Source organism: Tetrao urogallus (genome assembly GCF_951394365.1).
Source record: "Tetrao urogallus genome assembly, chromosome: 5".
NCBI lineage: Eukaryota > Metazoa > Chordata > Aves > Galliformes > Phasianidae > Tetrao > Tetrao urogallus.
Window position 1 is genome coordinate 62,453,875 of NC_136818.1, and position 13,195 is coordinate 62,467,069.

General features: G+C 40.0%; 1 protein-coding gene across 11 annotated transcripts in view; it reads left to right on the top strand.

Moving 5' to 3' along the window:
* The window catches only part of DOCK1 (dedicator of cytokinesis 1), a gene marked incomplete at both ends in the record, with an annotated part of 271,662 nt that overhangs the window by 45,101 nt on the left and 213,366 nt on the right, over nucleotides 1-13,195 (top strand). For all 11 annotated transcript variants that reach the window (XM_079535574.1, XM_079535578.1, XM_079535579.1 and 8 more), the window contains 7 exons: nucleotides 406-478; nucleotides 1,974-2,077; nucleotides 2,555-2,738; nucleotides 7,634-7,731; nucleotides 10,313-10,402; nucleotides 10,859-10,959; nucleotides 12,797-12,931. In XM_079535574.1, coding sequence (XP_079391700.1) covers nucleotides 406-478; nucleotides 1,974-2,077; nucleotides 2,555-2,738; nucleotides 7,634-7,731; nucleotides 10,313-10,402; nucleotides 10,859-10,959; nucleotides 12,797-12,931 — 785 coding nt within the window. The remainder of the gene's footprint in view (nucleotides 1-405; nucleotides 479-1,973; nucleotides 2,078-2,554; nucleotides 2,739-7,633; nucleotides 7,732-10,312; nucleotides 10,403-10,858; nucleotides 10,960-12,796; nucleotides 12,932-13,195) is intronic.

Sequence of the window (13,195 nt, forward strand, 5' to 3'; positions counted from 1 at the left end):
AGTACAAGTGGTGCATAGGTAATAAATACCTTAAAAAGTTCATCTTTGCTAGTCCTAGTCAAGGTGGGCTCATTCCTGAGCTGGGGGGGTTGATAGGGAATGCTTTGAGGTTTTGACCGTTGTGGCCCTGTCATCCTTAATATCTCCATGCCTTGCTGGGTGGCTTAACAGCCTCACTTCATTTTCCTTTTTTTTATTTTCTTAGTGCAAGAATTGTTGATTTTCCTGGGGAGTCTGTGACCTTTGGTCTTTGGTAGCAACTGAAGCTTGTCCTTAACCTTAATGTTTTGTAAAGAGCCAAAACTAGCGTTGAAAATGTCTAGATGAGATTGAGTAGCAGTAAGTATGTTTAAAGATACTGCCCTGACTGTTTCCTTTCTCCATCCTCTCTCACAAAACGTGAAGGTCGCAATCCCTATTGAAGATGTGAACCGGAGTCATTTGAGGTTCACATTCCGACACAGATCGTCACAGGACTGTGAGTAATTTGGCCTTTTCATTATGATTCTTGTCAGTGTCTGGTGCCGAAATCTGCTGAAACAGGCATAAAATTTCTAATCTGTAATTGACTGTTACAATTGGCTTTGCTGCGGGGATAAGCTTATTTTATGTTTGCTTTTCAACTTCTTTTTTCTTTGTGACTTCTAGCTCTTACCTTTGACATTGCCTTTTTCTTTTCCTGCCCAGTCATTTCTCCAAACCAGGTATAAGGGCTAATGAGTAAAGCTTTCAGTTAGGAACCAAGAAGGTTGTGGTGTTGCTCGTCTTAGAGGTAGGTGGTAGTGAAGATACTTCAGTGTTTAGTAGTGTCCCACATATGAAATAAGAACGTGAAAGGGAAGTTACAGCAGGCTTAGGATCAGTAGTAGAAGCTATTAGGAAACTTGGTTTCCGTTTCTGGTTCTCAAGCTGACTTGTGGTTGTTTTGAAATAAGTGATTCTTGAGGGCTTGTGGTTCTCCTCAGCTTTTGGGTAATGTTGTTGGCAGCTCAGATGCTTTGGTAGGCTGAGCACTCAGCCAATCCTGACAATCTTCCAATTGTCAGCAGTTGCTCTCTAGTAAAATGTGGGGGTTCATCTTGATTATGATAACATTCATTATTGCCCAATAATGGCAATGGCTGTCTCAATGGATAAGAATACCTTTTCATGTTGGCAGCAATTTTTTTTTGCTGCAGAATACATGTGTTGTCCAAAGTGTTAATCTGGGTGGTGTCCATTGGATGCGTTTTAGGATATGCAGTACTTCTTATATATGCTCATCTGTGTAGTGTGGAATTCATTACCCCATAACAGTTATTTAGTTAAAGCAGAATGTTTTGTAGAATGGCCATTAATAAGAGATTCTCTTTGTTTTGAGACTAGTGCCTACTAATGAAAACTCTGTATGCAGATAATTAGAGTCATTGGTGTCAAAATTGTGATTGTGAACTGCAGACTACTAGAGTAAAAAAACAAATATATGTATATATATGTGATGGTACGAACAGTTAGGTTAGCCCCAGTTTAAATATTAATTGCAGTCTGTGATTTAGGGCCCCAGTGCTTCTTCATAGGCTCATTGACCCACCTCAAGTTCTCAAGTTGATTGCACTTTCCTTCTGGTTTTATTTCGTAATTTACTTTGCAATTTCTGTTAACCATGGATGCCTTGTTATTTTTTGATACCACGTGTTGAATGATGAGAGCATACTTGAATGCATTAGCTAGTCTGTATTGGTTGTACAGTGGGTCAGCATGGCCAGACACCGATGCATTTTTTTTTTGTTCCTGTTTTTGGTTCTATGTTACACATATAAGACCATGTTTTAGGGTTTTTTTTTACTTTTTTTTTTCTGCAATGAGAGCCATTCTAAGGATATCACTTGCATACAGGTTGTCCATTTTTATTTTTATTTTTTTTTTAACACCTTAGATGAAGTGTCACTGCTAATGTTGAATACTTAGTTATATATGATTCTTCTTTTTAACAGCCAAAGATAAATCAGAAAAAATATTTGCCCTAGCATTTGTGAAGCTCATGAGATACGATGGAACAACGCTGAGAGATGGAGAACATGACCTTATAGTTTATAAGGTATAGAATTTTGAGATACTCTTCCCGTAGTTGGTGGCCAACTATGAGCACTGCTTTGTGATGTACAGTGATGCACACAACAAGATGCTTGTTGTGGAATATTATAGTAGATCAAGAAACTAATTAGCAAGTACTGTGCAGCTTGCCAGTATGGCAGATTGATGGTTAAACCTGGGATCTGTTTTCTCAGGGATGGTTTAATTGTTGAATTTCTTAGGCTTGTAATTGAATTTTATTTATATGGATTTTCATGGCTGAGGGGAAAGCTACTTGTCTAGCCCTTTAAATATCAGATCTTGGCTCCAGGCTGTAGATGGGTTAGTGCAATTGTTAACGACTCATTGGATAACTCCAATTGTGGAGCCAACTCTTAAGAAATTCCAGGGTAAATAATAAAATTTTACTATTATGAGGATTTTTTGCTCGTTTTTTTTTTTTTAAATTGTTTTTCATGTTGCATGTGAAACTCTGCTGCAGGCAGAAGCAAAGAAGCTTGAGGATGCCTCCACATATTTAAGTCTGCCTTCCACTAAAATAGAGCTGGAGGAAAAGGGACACTCTGCAACGGGGAAGAGCATGCAGAACCTTGGTAGCTGCACCATCAGCAAAGACTCTTTCCAGATTTCTACTCTGGTCTGTTCTACAAAGCTTACCCAGAATGGTGAGTTCATAGAAGTGCTGGAGTTCCTGTCTTGCAGCTTGAGTGGAGCTGTATGCACTGATCTGTATGCAGTCTTCTCAGTCTCCCTTCCTCTGAGTGGGATGGTGGATGGCTTGACACACTATGTTGGATTAAGTTGCCAAGGTTCTCTGAAAGTATCTACTCACAGTTTAGTATCTCAGCTACGCTCTCTCCATGTGCTTAGTTTTACTTTAGGGGAGTATGTCTGCAAGTAAACAGGATATATCTGCATCCCTTTAACCCAGGGTTGCCTCTGTTTGCTACGTAGTTGAGACTTTTATACTGAAATACAGTGAAGACAGGCCCTGTGACATTTCACTGCTGCAAGGATATGAATAATAGCACTAAAAGAGAGGGTGAGTTTGTTTTCAGGGGGAGATAACATCATGTCTGCGCTCCACAATAATCATTTTGTATTGTTTCCAAGGTGCAGTATCCAGTATTTCCTGTATGTTGTACCTAAGGAGAGCTGTGTCATTCTTTAGACAGTTGTGTACGTGAGGATGTGTTGTGTGGAGGCCGCTCTGCCATTGACATATTCTCATGGAAAGCCAGGAATGGAGTTGGTGCATTTTGCTCTTTTCAAAACCAGCTTATATACATTTTTCATGCATACCTGTCAGCTGCCTGGCCACATCCAGAGGCTGCAGCACCCAGGGCTGGTGGCAGTCACCGTAGCAAATATTTCACACTTCCAGACTGTGCCTTCTCTTTTAGTTTTTGTGCTTGGTTGCCATGGCTTCTCCTCGCAGCGATGGTGGGCTGGGAGTGTGGGTGGGTCACTGGGAGTGAGTCATGCAGGGCAGTGGCATCCTTCCTCCCTGAGTCACCAGGAGCTGAGGCTGGGGATGAGGAGGTGGGGATGGGGGAGCTGTGCTTGGAGTTGTCACGTTAATTAATTCTTTGGTCTCCCCTCTGTCCAGGGGGAAAGTTACTACTGTGCAATTTCCTACTCAACTCACAGTTCTGTTGCGGTCTTTTCCAGGGACATCTCTCTCCAAGCACATCCTAAGTGTTTTATATTCAGAGCACATCAGACTTGCTGCAGTCTGGCAGTCTTATAGCCTAAGAGGATGCTTAGCAAAAAATGCAGAAATGACTTTTGGAATTTCATCGCGAATACAGGATCATAGCTCAGCAGTAACACAGTGATTTGGGGATTTTGTAGAATACAGAAACCACCGTGTGAAATGGAAGTACTTTTGGTTTGTGATTGATAATGTTGGAGTCGTTTTGCTTGTTTGCTTTCTCAGTCTTTTCTAGACGTTAGTAGTATTTGGAAATATTTCCTAGTGGTCAATATGTTGACTGCTTTCAAAGAACGACTCCTATTAAAGTTACTCAAATCAGGACTTGGCATTTTTCCATGCTTCATTTACATATAATATGCCTCCAGCTTTGATTTCTACTTAATACAGGTAATAATGTTGTCTGTGCAACTTCCTTAAAGTTGCCAGAGCCACTTCTTCGAAGTATTACAATATTAAAGAAGATCACCGTGCATTCTTAGACAAGAATGCAAAGGTTTCCCTTCACTGATGCATCAACAACACATCAAGTGACAATGGTAATGTAAGGCATCACCTGAAAACACCTTGATAGCTCAAGGATCTCTCACTGCCTTACATTCCGGATTTTTAAAGAGATGATTAATTCTTTGGTCCTTAAATTCAAGGAAACACAACAACTTCTAAAATTCTTCACCTAGAAATTGGTTGTGCCCTTCAGAATATAGTTTCTTAAGCTGATATTAACTTCTGTGGAACTGTGAGATAATACTGCTTCCTTAATTAGCAATAAATAAAAATGAACAATTATTCTCACCTACCAAAACCAAAATAATTTTCTCCTTTTGGTCATCTCTGATATTTTTCTCCGCTTTCCTAGAATAGGCTTTAAATCTCATTTTCAATAACTGTGAAGTTGTGCTAATAAATCATGTGGTTCTTTCTGCATTGTGGCTGATGTTGCAGGCTGTGTATAGCATCTCCAACACTCATAGGATTTCCATTCTTTATGAACTGCAAAGTGCTAATATTGCTTTTTGCAACTAGCAGTAGTAGCAAAATACATTGGTAGAAACAAAGTTTTCCTTAGATTTTTGAGTTTAATTTTTAGGAAGAAGAGGAGCGTAAGAAGTCCTGAGAAGGACTGTTTAAAATAATAATAATAAAAGGCAATGCCAAGCAAAGCCACAGCTGCCTCAGAGGTGAATGAACTGTTGGAGGCATTGGAAGATGCTGCTTGTCATGGCTTTGCCTCTTGACCACACTGTGCTCCTTTGCCATCTGAGGAAGAAGATAAGGTCCTTCCCAGACATGCAGGATTCAGCTGCCTTGTACCTCTACTTTTATTCTGCTCTCAACATGCTACGCTAACAGATATGTCCTTTGTCGGCTGAAGAAAGACTTGGGCATAAATATCAAACTCATTTTGATGTAATAAAATGGATCATCTCTATTAAAAATCTGGGATGTAAGGCAGTGAGAGATCCTTGAGCTATCAAGGTGTTTTCAGGTGATGCCTTACATCACCATTGTCACTTGATGCGTTGTTGGTGCATCGGCGAAGGGAAACATCTGCGTGCATATGAGTCAAGGGAAGAATATAATCAGAAAACTGGACCATGTGTTGCCTGTTGTTAATTAAGATGTAAAAGATGATCTTTGTGTTTAACTTACAGCATCAAATGTGTTAAGCTGTGAAAGTTGTTACTGGCTACAGGCAGGCTAGATACTTATTATAACCCTTTGCAATCAAAAGCCCTCAGCCTTCTTTCTCTGATGTTTCCTGATAAATTTCACTTGATCTAGAGAACCCATAGCAATTACTATTTTCTACAGGATAAACACAGGATAATTCACATTCTTACCCTGTTCTACTTAAACTGTATTGTTTTATGCCTCTGCTTACTGAGAGAGTAGGATGAAGTGGTTGACTGGTGCTTTGCTGGGGCGAATGCTTGCAGTCACAGAGTGAAGGCGCATTCTTTCTGTACACTGTAACTTATTTTTCTCTTTCTCATTGTTGGACCACGCTGACATTTTCAGTTCACACATGTATATTCATTATGCATTTGCTATGCCATCACACTGAAAGTGCACATGGGTTTGTTTTCTTGGGGCACTGCACAACTCCATTGCAAACATGTGGGCTGGCTTTTGTCCAGCTCATTTTTGTCAAGCTGGTGCCTTTTTAGAAGTCCGACTGAAACCCAATTCAGTGTTAGAAACCTGATATAAATGTATTCATGAAGTGCTTTGGTTAACTCGTAGAGGTATCTCCAACTTTCTTTCAGAAGCACTTTCTCTGTTGATGTTGAGTTTTTGAGACTTTGGTTTTGACCTATAGACTTCCCATAGAATAAATTAAAAATAATAAAAATGGAGGACTGTGGCTGTTGTACTACATCAGTTCAGCTTTGAATGCTCCCCAAAGGCAGAGAAGGCTTGTTTTAGTCTGCTAAGAGGGGAAGTTACTCCAACCAAAACTGCACTGGAGACATTTTTATTCCTTCCATAAAATCATTGAATCGCTCAGGTTGAAAAAGACCTTTAAAGATCATTGAGTCCACCCACTACCCTTACTACCCCAACCGTACTAATAGAGTGAAAGATTTGGGGAACATCTATCAGCTGCTCTGGTCTCTGTGTTATTTGCACATTTGACTCTACAGATGGATGTCTTTGCAAATGTTCTGTTGGGTGCTTTGAGGGGTTGAATAAAGCATGGGGGAGATTGGTTTGGGGATGCTGTTTTTTGTTTTAAGAATTACCCCGACAGAAGTCACACAATGTTAGCCACGTTTTTTGTTATTTAGTAGTATGCATTTCTAATTCAGTCACTAAACAAGGCAATCATTAAAATCGCGTAGTTTTCTCTTTGGGCTCTCCTACCAAGGATGACTTACAGACAGCTTGTTGTGTGCTGAAAACTGACTTAATGTAACTGGCAGGAAGTTTTTCCCAATTTAAGTTTGGTGAAGGCGTGGTGAGCTTGGACTTCTGGATTTGTTTGCAGCTCCATGTTGCATCTTAAAGAAAACAAAAAAAGCAGAAGTGGGTACAGCTTACTGGTGCTGCAGTGTGGTTGTTAACGGCATGCTGTTTGTAGATGGAACATGATTAAGTTTTCTCACTGAAAAATGGTGCTGTGGTTCTTCAGAACTAGTAAAAGAGAGCACGCCTGCTGTGTTTTCTGGTTATCAGCAAAAGATGGACTGACACCATCTTAACAGTGGGATGTAGAATTTGAGGACCAGACTGCTTGCAGTCGATTCTTCCCATGGTCCAAGCCGTGCCGCAGCCCATCACTGGAGAGCAGCCGACTAGTTTGGATGTTATGAGTTACTAAGCAGACAGCTTTCCCCCTGAATTAACTTAGTTTGCTACTGTTTGGCTTGTGCTGTCATATTTTGCTTTCATGGTATTTAGAGAGAGCAGAGAAGTTAGAAATGTTCACACTGGAAGAATCACAGCCCCGTGGATATCGCTGTGTTGGTGGATGACTAATTATATGTTGGCATCTTTTTTTAAACACACAACTGTTGTATACAGCAAATGAGAAATGAGGGATCGGGCTTCCTTGGCCCAGATTTCACTGACATTTCAAAATCAGTCTGCTTTTATTTAAAGCCTTTCACAATTATTTCAGGACAAAGATACTCTACTAGATTTCTGCAGTGTCAGAGGTATGTTGGACACGTGTTATTGTCCAGTGAAAATGGCTGACCTGTGGCAATAAACCTGTTTGTTCTGAACACAGTTACAGTGTGTGTGAATGTAAATATCCCACATGACATAATAATTGTCATGACATAATGATATATGACATAAAAATGACAATAATAATAATTATTATTTTTAAATCTCTAGTTGATCTCTTGGGACTTCTGAAATGGAGATCTAATACGAACCTGCTGCAGCAGAATTTGAAGCAGTTGATGAAAGTTGATGGTGGTGAAGTTGTTAAGGTAACAATTTAATTTCACAAATGTTCATTTGGTGGTTTTATCTTTTTTTCTTTCCCTAACCCTACCACATGTATGTGCACATTAAATCATAGCGGGGTGTCTCTTAGCCTTCAGGATGCCAATCTTCTTTCCCTCTAAGAACATTTCAGATGTTAAGTGCTGGTAAAAACGGACGTAACCTGCAAATTTATATTAATGAAGAAATTTTTGATGGCATTCTCTAGTTACTCCTGTGACTTTTACTTATGTAGTATGACACAGTAAGGCAAAGGTTGTTTTTCTTTGCAAGATCTTAGAATCATCACATTGTGTTATTTATATATTTTTAATAGATGGATGTGAAGTTCTTTCCCTGAAAATACTGAGCTGAGCCAAGATATTTACATTTGCCAAGGCCACTGAGTGATTGCACAGAGCTACATAAAGACAGGTTTATTTATGGAAAAGAGTAGGCTGAGAGTTTATTGAATGTGTTCTACTAAAATGAATATAATAAAGTGTCAGAAGATGTACTGTACTGGGACAGATGACCCTTAAAGGCCTGGAGTGTTTTAGCTTCATTTGGATTTTAATGCTTTTAATAGAAATATTGAAGAATGCGTGTCTTAAAGTGACATTAAAATATGGGAGGCTGCTGATATTGTTCTATATCGAGCATGGTGAGAATAGGATCTCAGATCTGATCTGTTTTTTTGGGAAGGTTTTCCTTACTGCTGTTTCATTACGGATCATTGGACGGCTCAAAACTTGACCCTGGCACTTGGTTCTGAGTGTTGTCACAGTGCTGTCATTTGTAATTTTCATTCTTCTCCAAACGACGTCAGCGAGCGCGCAACAGATCAGTGCCTGATGGAGACTGGTGATTTTGGAAGCATCAGAACGCTGTGCAAATGAGGTTCCAGTAACAGCAACGTTAGTTTTCTGGCACTCCATCTCCCTGTACTGCTGCAGGAATTGTACGAAGCCTTAGTCATGCCTTTCTTGTATGTGGGAATTGGGGCACAACTTGATTTAGACGTAGGACGGAAGAGCGAGTGCTTTCTGCTGCTCTTTACACCTTTTTCATTATTTTGTAGACCAGTTATTTGCTGTATTTGTTACAGTTAGGTTCAAAAAGTCTTTGTGTAGGCTGTCTCCCTGCCTGAAAATTGTTTTCTTGTTGATAGCAGCAGCACTGATTCTGCATCCCTCGTGCTGCTATGTGAAGTCCTTGTACAGGGATGTAAAACTTGTACCAATGCCGTGCCATGTAGGATGCCTCAGTGTGAAAACAAGGATTGCCCGGTTGTGGCTCAGGCTTCTGACCGTCCTTTGTTTTGGAGACTTAAGACCCAAGCAGGCAGTGCTTTGGGCCTGACAGTGCTCTTAAAACCAAGGCAAACTTCTTCTAACAATGCTGTAGTTTCTCCTTGAGCTGCTGGTGCTTAAACGCTGATATTTTGGATATTCATTTGTATGTAGCAAGCTTCTAGGTTGACATTAGATCCTGAGACTTACCTCTGGATTCAGCAGGTAGTCCAAGTGAATCACTTGTGGACCAGGAAACTCCTTGCACACACAGAAGCCCCGAAGGGAGGATGGTGGGAGTTGAGGTGCTTTTCCATTGCTCTCACAAGGCATGTAGTATCTGCTTGGGGTTATAATCTCAGGCAGCAGTTGCACAGTGTTTGCTTATGTTTTCCTCCCCTGCTGTACTTTGTCTACCAGATTAAAAAAACAAACAAACGTTTTTCTTTGAGACAAATTTGCAAGAACAGTCTTAGTTAGGTTAAGCGTCTTCTCTCTCAACCAAAACAAATGTTGGGCTGGAGAATTCTACCTTGGAGAACCCCATGTTGCTTTTGTCGTCTGATGGGAGAGGATGAGCAGATGCAGAAACCTGTGCTGATACACCTGGTTGTATTTATCTCTGGCTTACCAACGTGGTGCTTGCTGTCAGTGGGATGCAGTGCTGTAATTAAATACGTGTAAAACAGCTTTTATCACTGTTCAACTTGTATCCCCTGACACTAATCTGCTTTTACTTTCGTGTTGCACAGATCAGGGTGTCCAGCCAGCTGGCTAGTGAAGACTTCCTGTGTACAGGGATAGACCTGTAGGTTTTGGGCTGGGGCAGGAGGTTGTGTGCTCTGTGTCCCACGCCTGCATGTATGCTGTCATTTGGAATTGTGCAGCTGTGAAAAGCCATACGCTGTGCACTTCTCATACTGCTCAGCTCAAACTGCTCAGGGTGACTGGTTTGGCATGAGCCTGAGTTGCTTGTCTGGTTTGTGCTGTGAAATATCAGTCTTCAGAAAATGCATGACCCTGTTGGCTGTATGTTGGTACTGAGTTTTGGAATACATTTTGTTCGTCTACTGTGAATCGATTAAATGTTTTCTTCAAGTACCAAATATGATTTTTTTCCCTATTTTTGAGTGATATGGATTTACATAATGAACTAAAAGAATTTGCAGAAAAACAATGTTAAATTTTCCCTTTCTCAGCTAACTTTCAAAAACATCTTGCATAAATGAAAGCTATGTGAAACCTGATTTTTATTTTTCCTCTTAAATATGGTGGCTTCTGTATTTGTTCATAGTTCCTCCAAGACACTCTGGATGCACTTTTTAACATAATGATGGAGAACTCAGAGAGTGAGACATTTGACACGTTGGTGTTTGATGCTTTGGTAAGTTTGTATCCTGCATAGACTAAAATGCAGGTACTGTAATTATGAATAAAAAAGTGATTGTGATGTGAATATTAGCATGCAGTTTTCTATTGATGCAGTCATTATTAGCTTTGAACTAGTTAGTATTTTTGGTTAAAAATGCATGGAAACTTTTTGTTGTCTTTGAAATTTCAGTTGGGTATGAATGCAAGGCATGGCGCCATGGCATCGTGTTGTCTTCCCAGAGAGGATCCAGGTGTTGGAGTTGGATGAGCAGCAGAAGTTAGGGCTGGGTCAGAAAGCTTTGTTTGGAGCAGGGAACGCTCACAGGAAGGAAAAGTATTTGTATATGGGGAGGATAATCAAAAGTCAAAGCCTTTCTTGGTTTTTAATGTTACTACAGTGGTCTGAAATAGTGGTCGAATGTCTGGGATTAATTTTGTGTGCACTGCAATAATTATTCTCATTGTTCAGGTTTTTATCATTGGACTGATTGCTGACAGAAAATTTCAACATTTTAATCCTGTCCTGGAAACATACATTAAGAAGCATTTCAGTGCTACATTAGCCTACACGTAAGTCTTCAAAACTTCTTCTTTGAATTGGGGATGTGATATAACTTGCACATTTTTTTTTTTTGCCAGATGATATTATTTAGTTATTTGTTTAATTAGGAATTTGCCCATAGAATGTGATGTGTGGAAGACTGAATATATTATGTCTTCCCCTTGTAAAACAGCAGCAATAAAGTATTTGCAAGGAGAAAGTCTCGACTTTGTTGTATTGAAAGAGGGGACAATTGACTATTTCAGAAGCTGTTTTGTAAGGAAAATATTTGTAATCATTTCTCAGTCACGCTTGAAAAGGAAATAGTATCTGTTTAAGATTCTTCAAGTATGTGTTGTTTGGTGGATTAAATTGGCATCATCTCCTATATAATCTGTATTACTGTCATTCTGGGGAGGAAGTAGTGAAGAGGAAACAAAGATCCATTACGTTTTGCTGTCTTAGGTATTTCTTGGCCGTTAGGTCCACTGTTGCTGCTTCAGACTGTTTTTGTAGGAGAAAAATACATAATGGATATCTTCTTGGTGTTAGGAGGAAAAAAATTCAGCCGAGCAAACCTGCTGTATGCTTTGCTGTTTTACAGTCTCTGTTACGTGAGCAGAAAAGGTTTGAGGAGTATTGATTTAAAATAGTGAAGAAGTTATGCCTTTAGTCGCAGCTTTGATGTTCCATTCACTGTGCTGAGCTGCTGCCACTTCTGCTGCCTTGGTGGATGCACGCAAAGGATGGAGCCTCCTGCAGCACCTGCCTTTGTTGCGGGAGCTGGAGACGGCCTTTCTGCTGGTAGGGCAGGGAAAGCATCTATCCCTCCTTTAAATGGAGAGATGTAGAAGCAGGTTTCAGTTTTGGATGTTGGGAAGACCTAACAATGTTGGCTTGATTTGTGACAGATCCCTGCTGCCTCTCTGTTTTTATTGCACCAGGCTATGTTACGAGAGGTTGCGTGAAGAATATCCAGGTGGCTACTGAAATTCTCTAATGGTTAATTCCTATTAAAAGAAATGCATGTGTATCAAGATGTCTATCTCTACAGCATTGTCTGTAGTGGTATGTAGTGTTTGTGTGTAGTGGCTGTGGGCAGCCTGGTCTGGTGGTCGGCAACCCTGCCCCATTGCAGGGCATTGAAACTAGATGGTCATTATGGTCCTTTTCAACCCAGGCCATTCTGTGATTCAATGGTTGTACTTATTTTTAATGTGCACGTTGAAGCATGCGCTGTAGCTAGGATATTTTAATACAGAATTGCTTGTAGTTGCATTTATGTAAGTGGTTTATATTCATTCAAAATGAGGTAGTCAGTATGGTGCTATTTTTAAAATTCTGTTACTTCCAAATTTGACACACTTGGAAATTCCATTATTCCACATTCTTAGCTGCTGTCTTATGAATTTTTAAGCAATACATTTCACAAATTCTAGGCCAAAATCAGCAGGCAAAGCTACATGAAGGAAGACCTTAATGAAGCAAGACACTCCCATTTTGAGTGCTTCAATTTTAACAAAGTATGTGTGTTTATTTTATTTTATTTTAGTATTAGTGGTAGTTGTGCCCTTGTATTGGCCTATTAACTGGAGCATCCTTGAGTATCCAGAGTAACAGGAATCTTATCAAGACATTCTCAATTGCTCGTGTATTGAGTGACGCAGTCTGTGTTTTCACCCAAGAACAGGTTGCAGCTGCTTAATCAGCACAAGCAAGTTCATAATGTCTATTTATTAGTTGCATAATTAATTTTGTGCCGTGGGGGGCTCTACGTGAAACACAATTTTTCTTTCAGTCTCTCAGCATTGAAATTCTTTGCTGTGAACATGCTTATAACGTCTCTGTATTTCTGTTTTCAAACAGCAAGCTGACTAAAGTTTTAAAAACGTACGTGGATAACGCTGAGAAATGTGGTATCACTGACCAACTCTTCAAAGCCATGAAAGCTTTGGAGTACATCTTCAAGTTCATAGTCCGCTCCAGGATACTGTTCAATCAGTAAGTGTGGTGGTTGTGGGAAATCCCTGGCCTTCCAACGGGTGGGATTGTCCAGAAAGGATCACTTGGATTCCCTCACAAGCACTGACATGCACCACTGCTCAGTGGTGCTGTCTGTCCATGAAGTCAAGTTCCAAATAATTATTTTAAGTTAATTTTGACATCAGTGTTCTGTTTTCTACCCAAAATATGAAAAGTGCTACTAGCAATTCGTTGTGTTCATCTTAATTAAGACGCAGTCTGTGAGAAAGAGTGAAAGGACTG